The following is a 14602-nucleotide window of genomic DNA, read 5'->3' on the forward strand; positions in this document are numbered from 1 at the left end:
TCATTATAAGTGCAGGTTAGAAACAGACATTGTTAAATCATTGGATTTTGAAGTTTGTCTTCCCTTTGCAACAAAGTGATGACAAATCGGGGAGCCGAAATTGCCACTTTCCTTAAGGCCTCTTAATATCGGAAAGCGGCGGCCTTGCTGCGGAGTGCAATGGTCGCCGACTTTTTGTATAATGGCTGCCATTATCAAAGTTCCGCTCCCGTGTTATCCCGGCGGTGTCCCGCTACGCACCCCCCCACCCCGCTCCGTTGCTGCCAATCATGCTAAGCGTGTCATCACAGTGCGCACTGCCGGCCTACACCCCCCACCCCCGATGGCAAAACTCCGCCATGAAAATCTTCGGCCTACCTGGCGGTGCCAAAACAAGCTTTTTAGCGGCGGTCCAGTGAGGGTAAGGCCCTCTACAATGGCGGCGTGACGGCATTTAAAGGGGAGGACCTACTGCCACTGCCGCCATGTTTTTATTTTTCGTCCGACTGCCATGTCAGCCCGACAATTATGCCCCCGGGTTCAGCCGGGCCGCCAACAGGCAGCCTGGCACCCTCTCTTGGGCCGAAACCCTCCCTGGTGGCCTAGTGGACCGAAGTTTAAAGATCGTGCAGGCTCTCCCCTTTAAGTGGAGAGCCTGCCATAGTGATGTGGCGCTGTGATGATGTCATCGTGGCGGCCACTCCGCACCGCCCCAACTTCTGCCCCGCTAGTGGTGTCACCACCGCATATCCGCCTCCATTAAGAGTGACTTCCGGATCTGAGTGAAAAAAATACAAAGAGCGGAATTTTGCTCAAGAGGCCATCTCAATCACCACGGCGGTAAAAACCATAGAAATGGGGTGCATGTGCCCTGTTTTGGCCGGGGGCAATTTCAGCCCCCTGGAGTGGAACAAGTACAGTGACATACTGATTTTACAAATGAGTCAAGATTGGGTATAAAGTTGAGGTTCCAGGGTACATGAGCCTCTCTGCTGAAGCAGAGATGGAACTATAATTGTTACAATACTGCTCCCATTGTGAAAGCTATGAGATTATAGCAGTGTTACTAAGCCCTGGTACCGTCCTGCTTGAGGGCCTCGCAGTGAATAATACAATATACTGCTCTATGCAGTGATGAATGATTGCCTTGATAAACACATGGAGAGCTGCTGTAGGGAATTTGAGAGTGGAGAGGCTGTACTGCCTCACAAAAAGGGAACTATAGTGCAGACATCCTAGCTGCTCTGCACTTCCTAGCCGGCGGGATTGTGAAGGCCTGAGGGCAGGTCATCACAAGTCCCAGGTCTTCTTGGGCAGATTGCTATGTCGTTCAAGAGGGGTGACCAATAAATGGAATGTTTTTTTCTCTTTTGTCTCTCTATAGAGCCTCTTGTTTTCTATTTCTCTATTGTTGGCCCATCTCTTGGACAGCACTCTGTTATACTCTGTAGCCACCTGTTTTTGGGGTGTAATGGAGATTGAATTTGACCCCAGTATATGTAAGAAGTTTGAAAGAAGTGCAACAAAATTTCTTCCACCTTTTGGTGAGACCGTGGCTCACTCTCCACTTGTAAATCTTTAAAAAATATGGATGATACACTACATCCCATGGGCAGAGAGCAGGATGAATTCTGTGCAACAGTCACCACACTCTGTACAAACAACTCATCTCACTACACTGCATTTAAAACACAAGATTAGTAATTGCTTGATAGGCTGATCAAACTGTGCCACAATAAACACATTATTAAACAACTAGCTAGTGCCATATAATAAAGGCCCATAATAAAGACTTTTTAATCAACTAAACTGTATTAAAATGTTAATTGACTATACTAACTGACTTGAAATGCCTAAAAATCAACCCTTTATTATGAATCTTTTGCAGAAAACAAGCTATTGCACTCAACAAGTGAGGAATGTGCCTCTGGCGAAGCACTTGTGTGTTAACACTAGAAGCACTTCGCACACTGCCCAACAATGCGATCACAGCAACCGGCTCCAATCGGCAGTCTTCCTGCACCAAGTGCTTTGGGCAATTTAGTGGTAAGGATTTGCTCACCACAGATCAATGAACCAACACAAGACTCCCAAAGTATATGTTTGATGATTAGCTAAATCATACATTGTAAATTAAATTATATAATTTAACCAGTATAAAAATGTGAAACTTGCATTAAACTCTAAAAATGAACAGAAAACCACCTATTCTTATTCAAGTAAAACCTTCCATTAACATCTTCAATCAGTAGTAAAAAAACCTGCCAATATTTAAGAAATTTACAAACTTTGAAATGAAATTTAAAATGCCTGTGCACCAGGAATCTCAGGAGGGTGTACTAAACAATGTAAACTTTCAGTTAAAAAACATACAATTTTGTTACATCAAAATTAATTTTGCAAAAAAAAAAGTGAAATCACGCCAAACTTCTGACATGTTTGCCAGATACAGCCGGTTTGTTAACTGTTGCCCTTACCCGGTGTGATTTCATGAACCTGTAGGGAGCCTCCCGCCAGCTGTACGTATCGGGAAATTTACCATTCATTTAAATGAAAAGAAAATCACAGCCTGAGATTTCCCGATGTGTACTTCCAGCACACTCCCTACGTACAGCTCACGTTCGCAAAATCGCTTCGCATCCTTTTAACAATTAGACACATACTGCAGTCAAATTAAAGAAAAAAATTAAACAAAAAAAACATTAAAAAATCAGCAGGTTGCCTGTCAGTAGCAGTACAGTATTATATTATTACAGCTTAAAATTCTGCAAAATCACCTGATAGAATAGAATAGATAAATCGGTATGGGATGAACTATATAAGCTCATGGTTTGTACAGAAGGAATGGGTAGAATACAGCTATCTGTGTATACAAGTCCAAATCTAAGGAGGGGCCACATCTGCAATTCATCCCTGACCACAATGTATAAAAGGTTCTTCCTGATTCTTCTCTCAATTTGCGAGGTGCAGTGCAGCAAATGAAGCAGCCATCGTTACTAGAGAATGGTCGTACTCAATAAGCTAAGCTGCGTGTGTGTGCGGCGCAGGCCACTCACAAGCTTTTCCATTAGAAATATCGCATATGCGCAGAAATTTAAAGGAACCACACAGTGAAATAAACAAAGTGCACCTTAGAGGAAACATTGGTCATATTATGTCCAAGGAGCAGTAACGAGATGGAAAGGCAGCAAACATCAGGTTACAGCATGACAGGGAAGCATGCTCGCTCTGATACTAAAATGTGCTGTTCACAGGAAATCACTTTTAGAAAGTGCAGTGGGATATAGTGCTTCATATATAGTAAATGGAAAGAACAAGAGTTTGGGAATATTACAAGGCTGCAAGAAACCTAGGGGAAAAGTGCAGAAAATGCTGTAATACACTGCAGGTCTATCAGAATCTGAAAACTGAATAGATGGATTAACAATTCGGGTGCAGACTCTGTTACCTCTGATCTCCACCCAAAACCGGGCTCTGTCTTCCCTCTGTTCAAATACTGAGAAACATGCTGTGTAGTTCCAAAATTCTGTTTTTCTTTTTATCCCTGAACTATCCGACAGATATGGATTGTGTTCTTAAATTGCTGCAGCATTAATCTCATGCTTTAATCATTATCAGTACTCCTGGATTGTGTTACAGCATTGGAGTGCTCCCCCAGGTATCTGTCATTCTGTATAATTACCCCACACAACAAATTTCACATAGTAGCATCAAGAGTCGGTAAACACCAGCAGCATCCTGTCCCCGATGTGCTGACATCTTCACAGTGATGTCTGTAAGGCTGTCCACTTCCACTCATCAGGCCAACATCCACTGCATCATACTCGTAGATGATATCCTCCAGTCGGGTGGTATACAGCCAAGTTATCACAACACCAAAAAACTGAAAGACAGCGAACAAATGAACAGTGAGTGAAAAGCAGAAATAATGTTCAAAATTGCAATATAAAGCTGCAGGACTAGACAGTGTTTTATAATGGTTTCTATTGTCTTCCACAGAATAGATGTTGGAACATATAACAATGTGCATTTATATAGCGCCTTTAACTTAACAAAATATCCCATGATCACAGGGGGATCGGGCTGGGAGATCCACTCATCCATGAGGGACCCTGTCCGACTTTCCCTCCACTCATTTAAGCAACAACTTGCATTTATATAGTGTGGTTAACACAGTAAAATGTCCCAAGGCATTTTACCAGAGATAATCAGACAAAAACTGCCACCGAGCTAAAGGAGGAGACATTAGGACAGGTGACCTAAAAGCTTGGTCAAAGTAGGTTTTAAGGAGCATCTAAAAGGAGGATAAAGAAGGAGAGTGTCGGAGAGATTTAGGGAAGTGGATCTTACTAGAGAAAGATGCGAGTTCAAGGTTAGGCCGGGGGGAACTTTGGGGGAAGTTTGGGTTGGTGGGCTGGGGGAAGGAACAGATGGTCTCAATCTTAGTGACAAAGAAATCCATTAGTTCCTCGTACTTATTGGAGGTAAGAGTGGAGTGGACAGGGGAGAAGGGTTTAAGAAAATGGTTTGTAGTGAAGAGCCCTCTGAAATGGCCGAGCAAGCCACTCAGTTATACCAAAGCTGCTACAAAAGCATGGACTATAGTAGTTCAAAAAGGTGGCTCACCACCACCTTCTCAACGGCCATTAGGGATGAGCAATAAATGCTGGCTTTTAGCGACGCCCACATCCCATGAACGAATAAAAAAAATATCAGGATGACCTGGAGTAGTTGTGAAACTAGTGCGTCATAAACATCCAAATCTGCAAGTCTTGGACTTAAAGTAGCGAAGATGGGAGCTGTACCGAGGAGAACGACCAGGGTGGAAGAGATTAAGAGGCCAAATTACCCCTGTTGTGAGCCTCCCATTAGCGCCTCCGGGGAGTGCGGAAGTGCTTTTGCTGGGGCGGGGAGGCTACAATCTCCCGTGAATTTGCATGGGAGTTAGCGATGGCGCAAATGCATTAGAACTGCGCACCGCTGGTGGCGCCCCGGGCCGCTGCTTCGGTGGCCACTTTCTGCCCCGTGGTGGAAATTGGCTAGCTCCCCGTGAGGCTGCCGCGGGCGATGTCCATGTCAGCCTTGTGCATCGCGAACCAGGTCGCACACCCATCGCAGGGCGAAACTTAAAGAGGTACACTGTGCCGCGGGCTGCCATATTTTCTTTTACCCCCCTTAACGGTGGGCCGTTGTCCGCTCCTTTCGCCTAGTCTGGGCCACAATTGTGCAGCCCGGCACTCCGTTTCGGTACCGGGCTGCGGCCACGGCACCCCTTAGCGCTGGTGACCCCGTGGAGGCCATCAAAGGGCCTGCAGAGCTCGCAGCGTCTCTCCCCTTTAACGGAAGGGGAGGGGCGTTGAAACGCATCAGCGCTATGCGGAGACCCCGCGTAGCACTCCGCAATGTGCCCGGGTAGCGCCCCCGATCCCGCCCTGTGAGGGGCGGTAACCCGAATTTCACTTCCGGGGTGGGACTTCTGCCCCGCCCTGGAGAAGTTAGCGCCCCCAACCGGGGTGATAGGGAATTTTGGCCCCTAAGGGGCCAAAATTAGTGACGGCCAAGGACCACCCAAAGGACAGGCAGCATATGGCCGCTGAGATACCTGATGGTATTTTGGGCGGGAGTTTCGGAAAAAAGGTCCTTGAACGGGCGCCCGGCAGCAAAAGAGGGACTTAAGCCGTCAATCTGGGCGGCAGCGGGCGGGAGTTCCCGATCTCGGCAGTAAAGGTTCTTGCCGTCCAAGTGCCGCCGAGGATGGAGTTGGGCCCACGGAGGGTCAAAGAGCTGAAAAGAAAAATCAATGCAAAAAAAAAACGGAACACCTTCAGGCGACCCCATGCAGGTAAGTCGCTGTAAGAACATTTTTTTTTAAATGTTCACTAACCTTTTTTTTGCAGGTCTTCATACCTATCGTCGGGGTAGACCAGCCTACACACAGCGGTCCTTCCCCGTTCTAGCGCCGACTCCCGCCCGCACCAATGTGGCATCTCGGCGGGCAGGTTACTTGCGCCACTTGGCCGTCCGCTGATGTCAGCGTGGGGTTTCCGGCGGTTCTCCCCTCCCACCCGCTCCAGCCCAAGTGCAAACTGGCACAGGACGGAACCCGAAGAGGAATGTTGGTGGATCTCGGCGCAGTTGGTGGTCAGGCCATCACATTCGGCCCCAAGGAGTTTTATTGGGGACAAGAGCATCAAAGGTGTAAATGAAGGTGTGAGTGAGCAGATCGGTAGCTGCAGAAGTATTGTGGTGAATGGAGGGCAAATGGCAAGACAGTTGAGAGTTTGAAAGTGCTATTGTAAGTGACTTGGCGGGCGGGAAAGAGTATTTTTCCACCATCGGACACGGAAGCAAGTGGGGTTGGAATGGAGAAAAGAAAATGTGAGTGGTGAGGAATACAAGGAAGTAATCAGAGATTGCCTGTCTGTGATTGAGGCAATGGCAATGGAGAGGCCACATAAGAACATAAGAAATAGGAAGAGGAGTAGGCCATATGGCCCCTCGAGCCTGCTCCACTATTCAATAAGATCACGGCTGATCTGATCATGGACTCAGGTCCACTTCCCCACCCGCTCCCCATAGCCCCTTATCTCTTTATCGCTCAAGAAACTATTTCTGTCTTAAATTTATTCAATGTCCCAGCTTCCACCGCTCTCCAAGGCAGCAAATTCCACAGATTTATAACCCTCTGAGAGAAGAAATTCCTCCTCTTGTGTTTTAAATGGGCGGCCCCTTATTCTAAGATTATGCCCTCTAGTTCTAGTCTCTCCCATCAGTGGAAACATCCTCTCTGTATCCACCTTGTCAAGCCCCCTCATAATCTTATATGTTTCGATAAGATCACCTCTCATTCTTCTGAATTCCAATGAGTAGAGGCCCAACCTACTCCACCTTTCCTCATAAGTCACCCCCCTCATCCCCGGAATCAACCGAGTGAGCCTTCTCGAACTACCTCCAAACAAGTAAATATGGAAACCAAAACTGCACGCAGGTGTGGCCTCACCAATACCTTGTATAGCTGTAGTAAGACTTCCCTGCTTTTATACTCCATCCCTTTGCAATAAAGGCCAAGATTTCATTGGCCTTCCTGATCACTTGCTACAACTGCATTCTATCCTTTTGTGTTTCATGCACAATTACCCCCAGGTCCCGCTGTACTGCGGCACTTTGCAATCTTTCTCCATTTAAATAATAACTTGCTCTTTGATTTTTTTTTCTGCCAAAGTGCATGACCTCACACTTTCCAACATTATACTCCATCTGCCAAATTTTTGCCCACTCATTTAGCATGTCTATGTCCTTTTGCAGATTTTTTGTGTCCTCCTCACGCATTGCGTTTCCTCCCATCTTTGTATCGTCAGCAAACTTCCAAGTCGTTAATAAAGATTGTAAATAGTTGGGGTCCCAGCACTGATCCCTGCGGCACCCCACTAGTTAGTTACTGGTTGCCAACCAGAGAATTAACTATTTATCCCGACTCTCTGTTTTCTGTTAGTTAGCCAATCCTCTATCCATGCTAATATATTACCCCCAACCCAGTGAACTTTTATCTTGTGCAGTAACCTTTTATGTGGCACCTTGTCAAATGCCTTCTGGAAGTCCAAATACACATCCACTGGTTCCCCTTTATCCACCCTGTTCATTACATCCTCAAAGAACTCCAGCAAATTTGTCAAACATGACTTCCCCTTCATAAATCCATGCTGACTCTGACTGACCAAATTTTGCTTATCCAAATGTCCTGCTACTGCTTTTTTAATAATGGACTCCAACATTTTCCAAACCACAGATGTTAGGCTAACTGGTCTATAGTTTCCTGCTTTTTGTCTGCCTCCTTTTTTTAAATAGGGGCATTACACTTGCAGTTTTCCAATCTGCTGGGACATCCCCAGAATCCAGGGAATTTTGGTAAATTACAACCAATTCATCCACAATCCCTGCCGCTACTTCTCTGGTTGAAAATCCATCTATCTGTGATTTGAATACATTCAATGAGCTAGCCTCAACGGCTTCCTTGGGCAGAGAATTCCACAGATTCACAACCCTCTGGGAGAAGAAATTCCTTCTCAACTCGGTTTTAAATTGGTTCCCCTGTAGTTTGAGGCTGTGCCCCCTAATTCTAGTCTCCCCGACCAGTGGAAACAACCTCTCTACCTCTATCTTGTCTATCCCTTTCATTATTTTAAATGTTTCTATAAGATCACCCCTCATCCTTCTGAACTCCAACGAGTAAAGACCCAGTCTACTCAATCTATCATCATAAGGTAACCCCCTCATCTCCGGAATCAGCCTAGTGAATCGTCTCTGTACCCCCTCCAAAGCTAGTATATCCTTCCTTAAGTAAGGTGACCAAAACTGCACGCAGTACTCTAGGTACGGCCTCACCAATACCCTGTACAGTTGCAGCAGGACCTCCCTGCTTTTGTACTCCATCCCTCTCGCAATGAAGGCCAACATTCCATTCGCCTTCCTGATTACATGCTGCACTTGCAAACTAACTTTTTGGGATTCATGCACAAGGATCCCAGGTCCCTCTGCACTGCAGCATGTTGTAATTTCTCCCCATCAAATAATATTCCCTTTTACTGTTTTTTTTTTCAAGGTGGATGACCTCACATTTGCCGACATTGTATTCCATCTGCCAAACCTTAGCCCATTCGCTCAACCTATCTAAATCTCTTTGCAGCCTCTCTGTGTCCTCTACACAACCCACTTTCCCACTAATCTTTGTGTCATCTGCAAATTTTGTTACACTACACTCTGTCCCCTCTTCCAGGTCATCTATGTATATTGCAAACAGTTGTGGTCCCAGCACCGATCCCTGTGGCACACCACTAACCACCGATTTCCAACCCGAAAAGGACCCATTTATCCCGACTCTCTGCTTTCTGTTAGCCAGCCAATTCTCGATCCATGCTAATACATTTCCACTGACTCCGCGTATCTTTATCTTCTGCAGTAACCTTTTGTGTGGCACCTTATCGAATGCCTTTTGAAAATCTAAATACACCACATTCATCGGTACACCTCTATCCACCATGCTCGTTATATCCTCAAAGAATTCCTGTAAATTAGTTAAACATGATTTCCCCTTCATGAATCCATGTTGTGTCTGCTTGATTGCACTATTCCTATCTAGATGTCCCACTATTTCTTCCTTAATGATAGCTTCAAACATTTGCCCCACTACAGATGTTAAACTAACCGGCCTATAGTTACCTGCCTTTTGTCTGACCCTTTTTTAAACATAGTTACATTAGCTGCTTTCCAATCCGATGGTACCTCCCCAGAGTCCAGAGAATTTTGGTAGATTATAACAAATGCATCTGCTATAACTTCCGCCATCTCTTTTAATACCCTGGGATGCATTTCATCAGGACCAGGGGACTTGTCTACCTTGAGTCCCATTAGCCTGTCCAGCACTACCCCCCTAGTGATAGTGATTATCTCAAGGTCCTCCCTTCCCACATTCCCGTGACCAGCAATTTTTGGCATGGTTTTTGTGTCTTCCACTGTGAAGACCGAAGCAAAATAATTGTTTAAGGTCTCAGCCATTTCCACATTTCCCATTTTTAAATCCCCCTTCTCATCTTCTAAGGGACCAATATTTACTTTCGTCACTCTTTTCCGTTTTATATATCGGTAAAAGCTTTTACTATCTGTTTTTATGTTTTGCGCAAGTTTACTTTCGTAATCTATCTTCCCCTTCTTTATTGCTTTCGTGGTCATTCTTTGCTGCCGTTTAAAATTTTACCAATCTTCTAGTTTCCCACTAACCTTGGCCACCTTATACGCATTGGTTTTTAATTTGATACTCTCCTTTATTTCCTTGGTTATCCACGGCTGGTTATCCCTTCTCTTACCGCCCTTCTTTTTCACTGGAATATATTTTTGTTGAGCACTATGAAAAAGCTCCTTAAAAGTCCTCCACTGTTCCTCAATTGTGCCACCGTTTAGTCTGTGTTCCCAGTCTACTTTAGCAAACTCTGCCCTCATCCCACTGTAGTCCCCTTTGTTTAAGCATAGTACGCTCGTTTGAGACACTACTTCTTCACCCTCAATCTGTATTACAAATTCAACCATACTGTGATCACTCATTCCGAGAGGATCTTTTACTAGGAGATCGTTTATTATTCCTGTCTCATTACACAGGACCAGATCTAAGATAGCTTGCTCCCTTGTAGGTTCTGTACCATACTGTTCTAAGAAACAATTCCTTATGCATTCTATGAATTCCTCCTCAAAGCTATCCCGTGCGATTTGATTTGACCAATCGATATGTAGGTTAAAATCCCCCATGATTACTGCCGTTCCTTTTTCACATGCCTCCATTATTCCCATGATTATTGTCCACCCCACCGTGAAGTTATTATTTGGGGGCCTATAAACTATGCCCACCAGTGACTATTTCCCCTTACTATCTCTAATCTCTACCCACAATGATTCAACATTTTGTTCATTAGAGCCAATATCGGCTCTCACAACTGCCCTGATATCATCCTTTATTAACTGAGCTACCCCACCTCCTTTCCCTTCTTGTCTATCTTTCCGAATTGTCAGATAGCCCTGTATGTTTAATTCCCAGTCTTGGCCACCCTGCAACCACGTTTCTGTAATGACCACCAAATCATATCCATTTGTCATGATTTGTGCCGTCAAATCATTTACTTTATTTCGAATGCTGCGTGCTTTTAGGTGGAGTGTTTTAATACTAGTTTTTAAACCATGATTTTTAGTTTTGACCCCTCCTGCAGCCCCTTTATATTTATACATATTGTCCCTTCCTATCACCTTGTGGTTTACATTTGCCCCAGTGCTAATCTGCCCTGTTGCCTCCTGCCTTTTGCATTCTTTCTTGGGGTCCTGTTCATCTGAGCTCTCACCACTCTAACTAGCTCAGAGCCCTCTCCTGGGTTCCGAATACTCCTTGCATTGAGGCACCGAGCTTTCAGGCTTGCCTTTTTATTACACTTTGACCCTTTAGAATTTTGTACAGTGGCCCTTTTTGTTTTTTGCCTTGGGTTTCTCTGCCCTCCACTTTTACTCATCTCCTTTCTGTCTTTTGCTTCTGTCTCCATTTTGTTTCCCTCTATCTCCCTGCATTGGTTCCCATCCCCCTGCCATATTAGTTTAACTCTTCCCCAACAGCACCAGCAAACACTCCCCCTCGGACATTGGTTCCGGTCCTGCTCAGGTGCAGATCGTCCGGTTTGTACTGGTCCCACCTCCCCCAGAACCGGTTCCAATGCCCCAGGAATTTGAATCCCTCCCTGCTGCACCACTGCTCAAGCCACGTATTCATCTGAGCTATCCTGCGATTCCTACCCTGACTCGCACGTGGCACTGGTAGCAATCCCGAGATTACTTCTTTTGAGGTCCTACTTTTTAAATTTAGCTCCTAGCTCCTTAAATTCGTCTCGTAGGACCTCATCCCTTTTTTTACCTATATCGTTGTTACCAATGTGCACCACGACAACTGGCTGTTCACTCTCCCTTTTCAGAATGTCCTGCACCCGCTCCGAGACATCTTAACCCTTGCACCAGGGTGGCAACATACCATCCTGGAGTCTTGGTTGCGGCCGCAGAAATGCCTATCTATTCCCCTTACAATTGAATCCCCTATCACTATCGCTCTCCCACTCTTTTTCCTGCCCTCCTGTACAGCAGAGCCAGCCACGGTGCCATGAACTTGGCTGCTGCTGCCCTCCCCTGATGAGTCATCCCCCTCAATAGTACTCAAAGCGGTGCATCTGTTTTGCAGGGGGATGACCACAGGGGACCCCTGCACTACTTTCCTTGCACTGCTCTTTCTGCTGGTCTTCCATTCCCTATCTGGCTGTGGACCCTTCACCTGCGGTAAGACCAACTCGCTACAGGTGCTACTCACGTCATTCTCAGCATCGTGAATGCTCCAGAGTGAATCCACCCTCAGCTCCAATTCCGCAACGCGGTCTCTCAGGCGCTGGAGGCGGATACACTTCCTGCACACGTAGTCGTCAGTGACACCGGAAGTGTCTCCGTTCCCACATGGTACAGGAGGAGCATATCATGTGACCGAGCTCTCCTGCCATGACTTAACCTTTAGATACACTTAATTTGGCGACAACACTGTTAACAGATTCCTTACTGATATAAAAATAAAAAGAAAAGCTACTCATCAATCACCAGCCAATCACTTACCCCTTTGGCTGTGACGTCACCTTTTGATTTCTTTCTACTTCTTTTTTGCTTTTTCTCCCGGCTGGAGATGTACAAGCTGGGCCTTTATAGGCCTCTCCACGCACCCCGGACTCGCGCTGCTCGAACTGCTGTTCCTCCTCCAACGTTGGGCCTTTATAGGCCTCTCCACGCACCCTGGACTCGCGCTGCTCGAACTGCCGCTCTTCCTCCGACGTTGGGCCTTTATAGGCCTCTCCACGCACCCCGGACTCGCGCTGCTCGAACTATCTTTTTATATTTTGTGCTATCTTCCCTTTCTTAATCATTTTTTTAGTCGTTCTTTGATGGCTTTTAAAAGCTTCCCAGTCTTCTGTCCTCCTACTAGTTTTGGTCACTTTGTATGCCCTTGTTTTTAATTGGATACCGCCCTTTATTTACTTTAGCCACTCTTTTCCTTTTTATATACCTATAGAAACTCTTGTTATCTGTTTTTATATTTTGTGCTAGTTTACTTTCATAGTGTATCTTCCCTTTCTCTTATACCCTTTCCTCTTCACTGGAACATATTTTTCTTGAGAATTGTGGAATATCTCCTTAAATGTACACCACTGTTCATCAACCGTCCTACACTTTAATCTATTTTTCCAGTCCACTTTAGCCAACTCTGCCCTCATACCTTCATAGTCTCCTTTATTTAAGCTTAGTACGCTGGTTTGAGATCCAACTTTCTCACCCTCCATCTGAATTTGAAATTCAATCATGCTATGATCACTCATTCCGAGAGGATCCTTTACTAGGAGATTGTTTATTAATCCTGTCTCATTACATAGGACCAGATCTAAGATAGCCTGCCCCTTGGTTAGTTCCGTTACATACAGCTCAAGGAACCCCACCCTTATGCACTTTATGAACTCCTCAAGGCTACCCTGACCAATTTTGATTTGTCCAATCAATATGGAGGTTAAAATCACCCATGATTATTGCTGTTCACTTTTTACAAGCCCCCACTATTTCCTGGTTTATGCTCCGACCAATTGTTAGGGGGCCGATAGACTACGCCCACCAGTGACTTTTTCCCCTAATTGTTCCTTATCTCCACTCAAACTGTTTCAACACCCTTATCATTTGAGCCAATATCGTTTATTACTATTGCAGTGATTCCATCCTTAATCAATAGAGCTACCCCACCTCCTTTTCCTTTCTGTCTGTCCTTCCGGATTGTCAAGTACCCCTGAATATTTAATTCTCAGTCCTGGTCACCTTGCAACCACGTCTCTGTAATGGTTATCAGATCATACCCGTTTGTCTCAATTTGTGCTGTCAACTCATCTATTTTGTTACAAATGCTACGTGCATTTAGACAAAGTGCCTTTAAGTTTGTTTTTTTACCTTTCTTTCCTGCTTGTTTCCTCGCTGCTTCAAACTCACTTTCTTTATTTTTGCTTGCTAATTTCAGCTTTACTCCCCTCCCTACTGAATCTATTTTCAGGTTCCCATCCCCCTGCCAAGCTAGTTTAAACCCTTCCCAACAGCACTCGCAAACCCCCACCCTCCCTCCACCCCTCACGAGGATATTGGTCCTGGCTCTGTTGAGGTGCAACCCGTCCGACTTGTACAGGTCCCACCTCCCCCAGAAGCAGTCCCAATGCCTCAGGAAACTAAAGCCCTCCCGCCTGCACCATCTCTCCAGCCACGTATTCATCTGCTCTAACCTCCTATTTCTGTACTCACTAGCTCGTGGCACTGGGAGTAATCCAGAGATTACTACCTTTGAGGTCCTGTTTTTTAATCTCTCTCCTAGCTTCCTAAAATCTGCCTGCGGGACCTCATCACTCTTCCTACCTATGTCATTGGTACCGATGTGGACCACGACCTCTGGCTGTTCACCCTCTCCCCGCAGACCACTCGGTGACATCCTTGACCATAAGGGAGGCAACATACCATCCTGGAGTCACGTCTGCAGAAACGCCTGTCTGCTCCCCTGACTATTGAATCCCCTACCACTATAGCTCTTCCATTCTTCTTCCTCCCCCGCTGTGCAGCTGAACCACTGTGGTGCCGTGGACTTGGCTCTGGCTGCACTCCCCAGAGCCACCACCACCCCCACCGGTACTCAGAACAGAGTACCGGTTGGAGAACGAGATGGACTTAGGGGACTCCTGAACTACCTGCCTAGTCCTCCACTTCTGTCCGGTGGTCACCCACTCCCTCACTGCCTGCACACTCTTAAGCTGTGGGGTGACCGCGTCTAGAAGCGTGCTATCCACGTAACTCTCAGTCTCACGGATGCACCGCAGTGACCCCAGCTGCCGTTCAAGCTCCAAAACACGGAGCTCGAGTTGGTGCAGCTGGAGACACCTCCCACACACATGGTTGCTCCTGCTGCGCGAAGACTTTCCACATGCCACAAAGGATGCGCAATCCACAGGACTGGCAAGGTGGAGGGGGTGGTCGTGAATATGGGTAA

The 14602-nt window shown here is 46.0% G+C and overlaps 1 protein-coding gene across 2 annotated transcripts in view; it reads right to left on the reverse strand.

The window, feature by feature from the left end:
* Positions 1-251: 251 nt before the first annotated feature.
* The window catches only part of tspan15 (tetraspanin 15), a 294434-nt gene continuing 280083 nt past the window's right edge, over positions 252-14602 (reverse strand). For both annotated transcript variants that reach the window (XM_070876299.1, XM_070876297.1), the window contains one exon: positions 252-3862. In XM_070876299.1, the coding sequence (XP_070732400.1) occupies positions 3677-3862 (186 nt within the window). In that variant the 3' untranslated portion in view covers positions 252-3676. The remainder of the gene's footprint in view (positions 3863-14602) is intronic.

This window comes from Pristiophorus japonicus, chromosome 3 (genome assembly GCF_044704955.1).
Source record: "Pristiophorus japonicus isolate sPriJap1 chromosome 3, sPriJap1.hap1, whole genome shotgun sequence".
NCBI classification, from domain to species: domain Eukaryota; kingdom Metazoa; phylum Chordata; class Chondrichthyes; family Pristiophoridae; genus Pristiophorus; species Pristiophorus japonicus.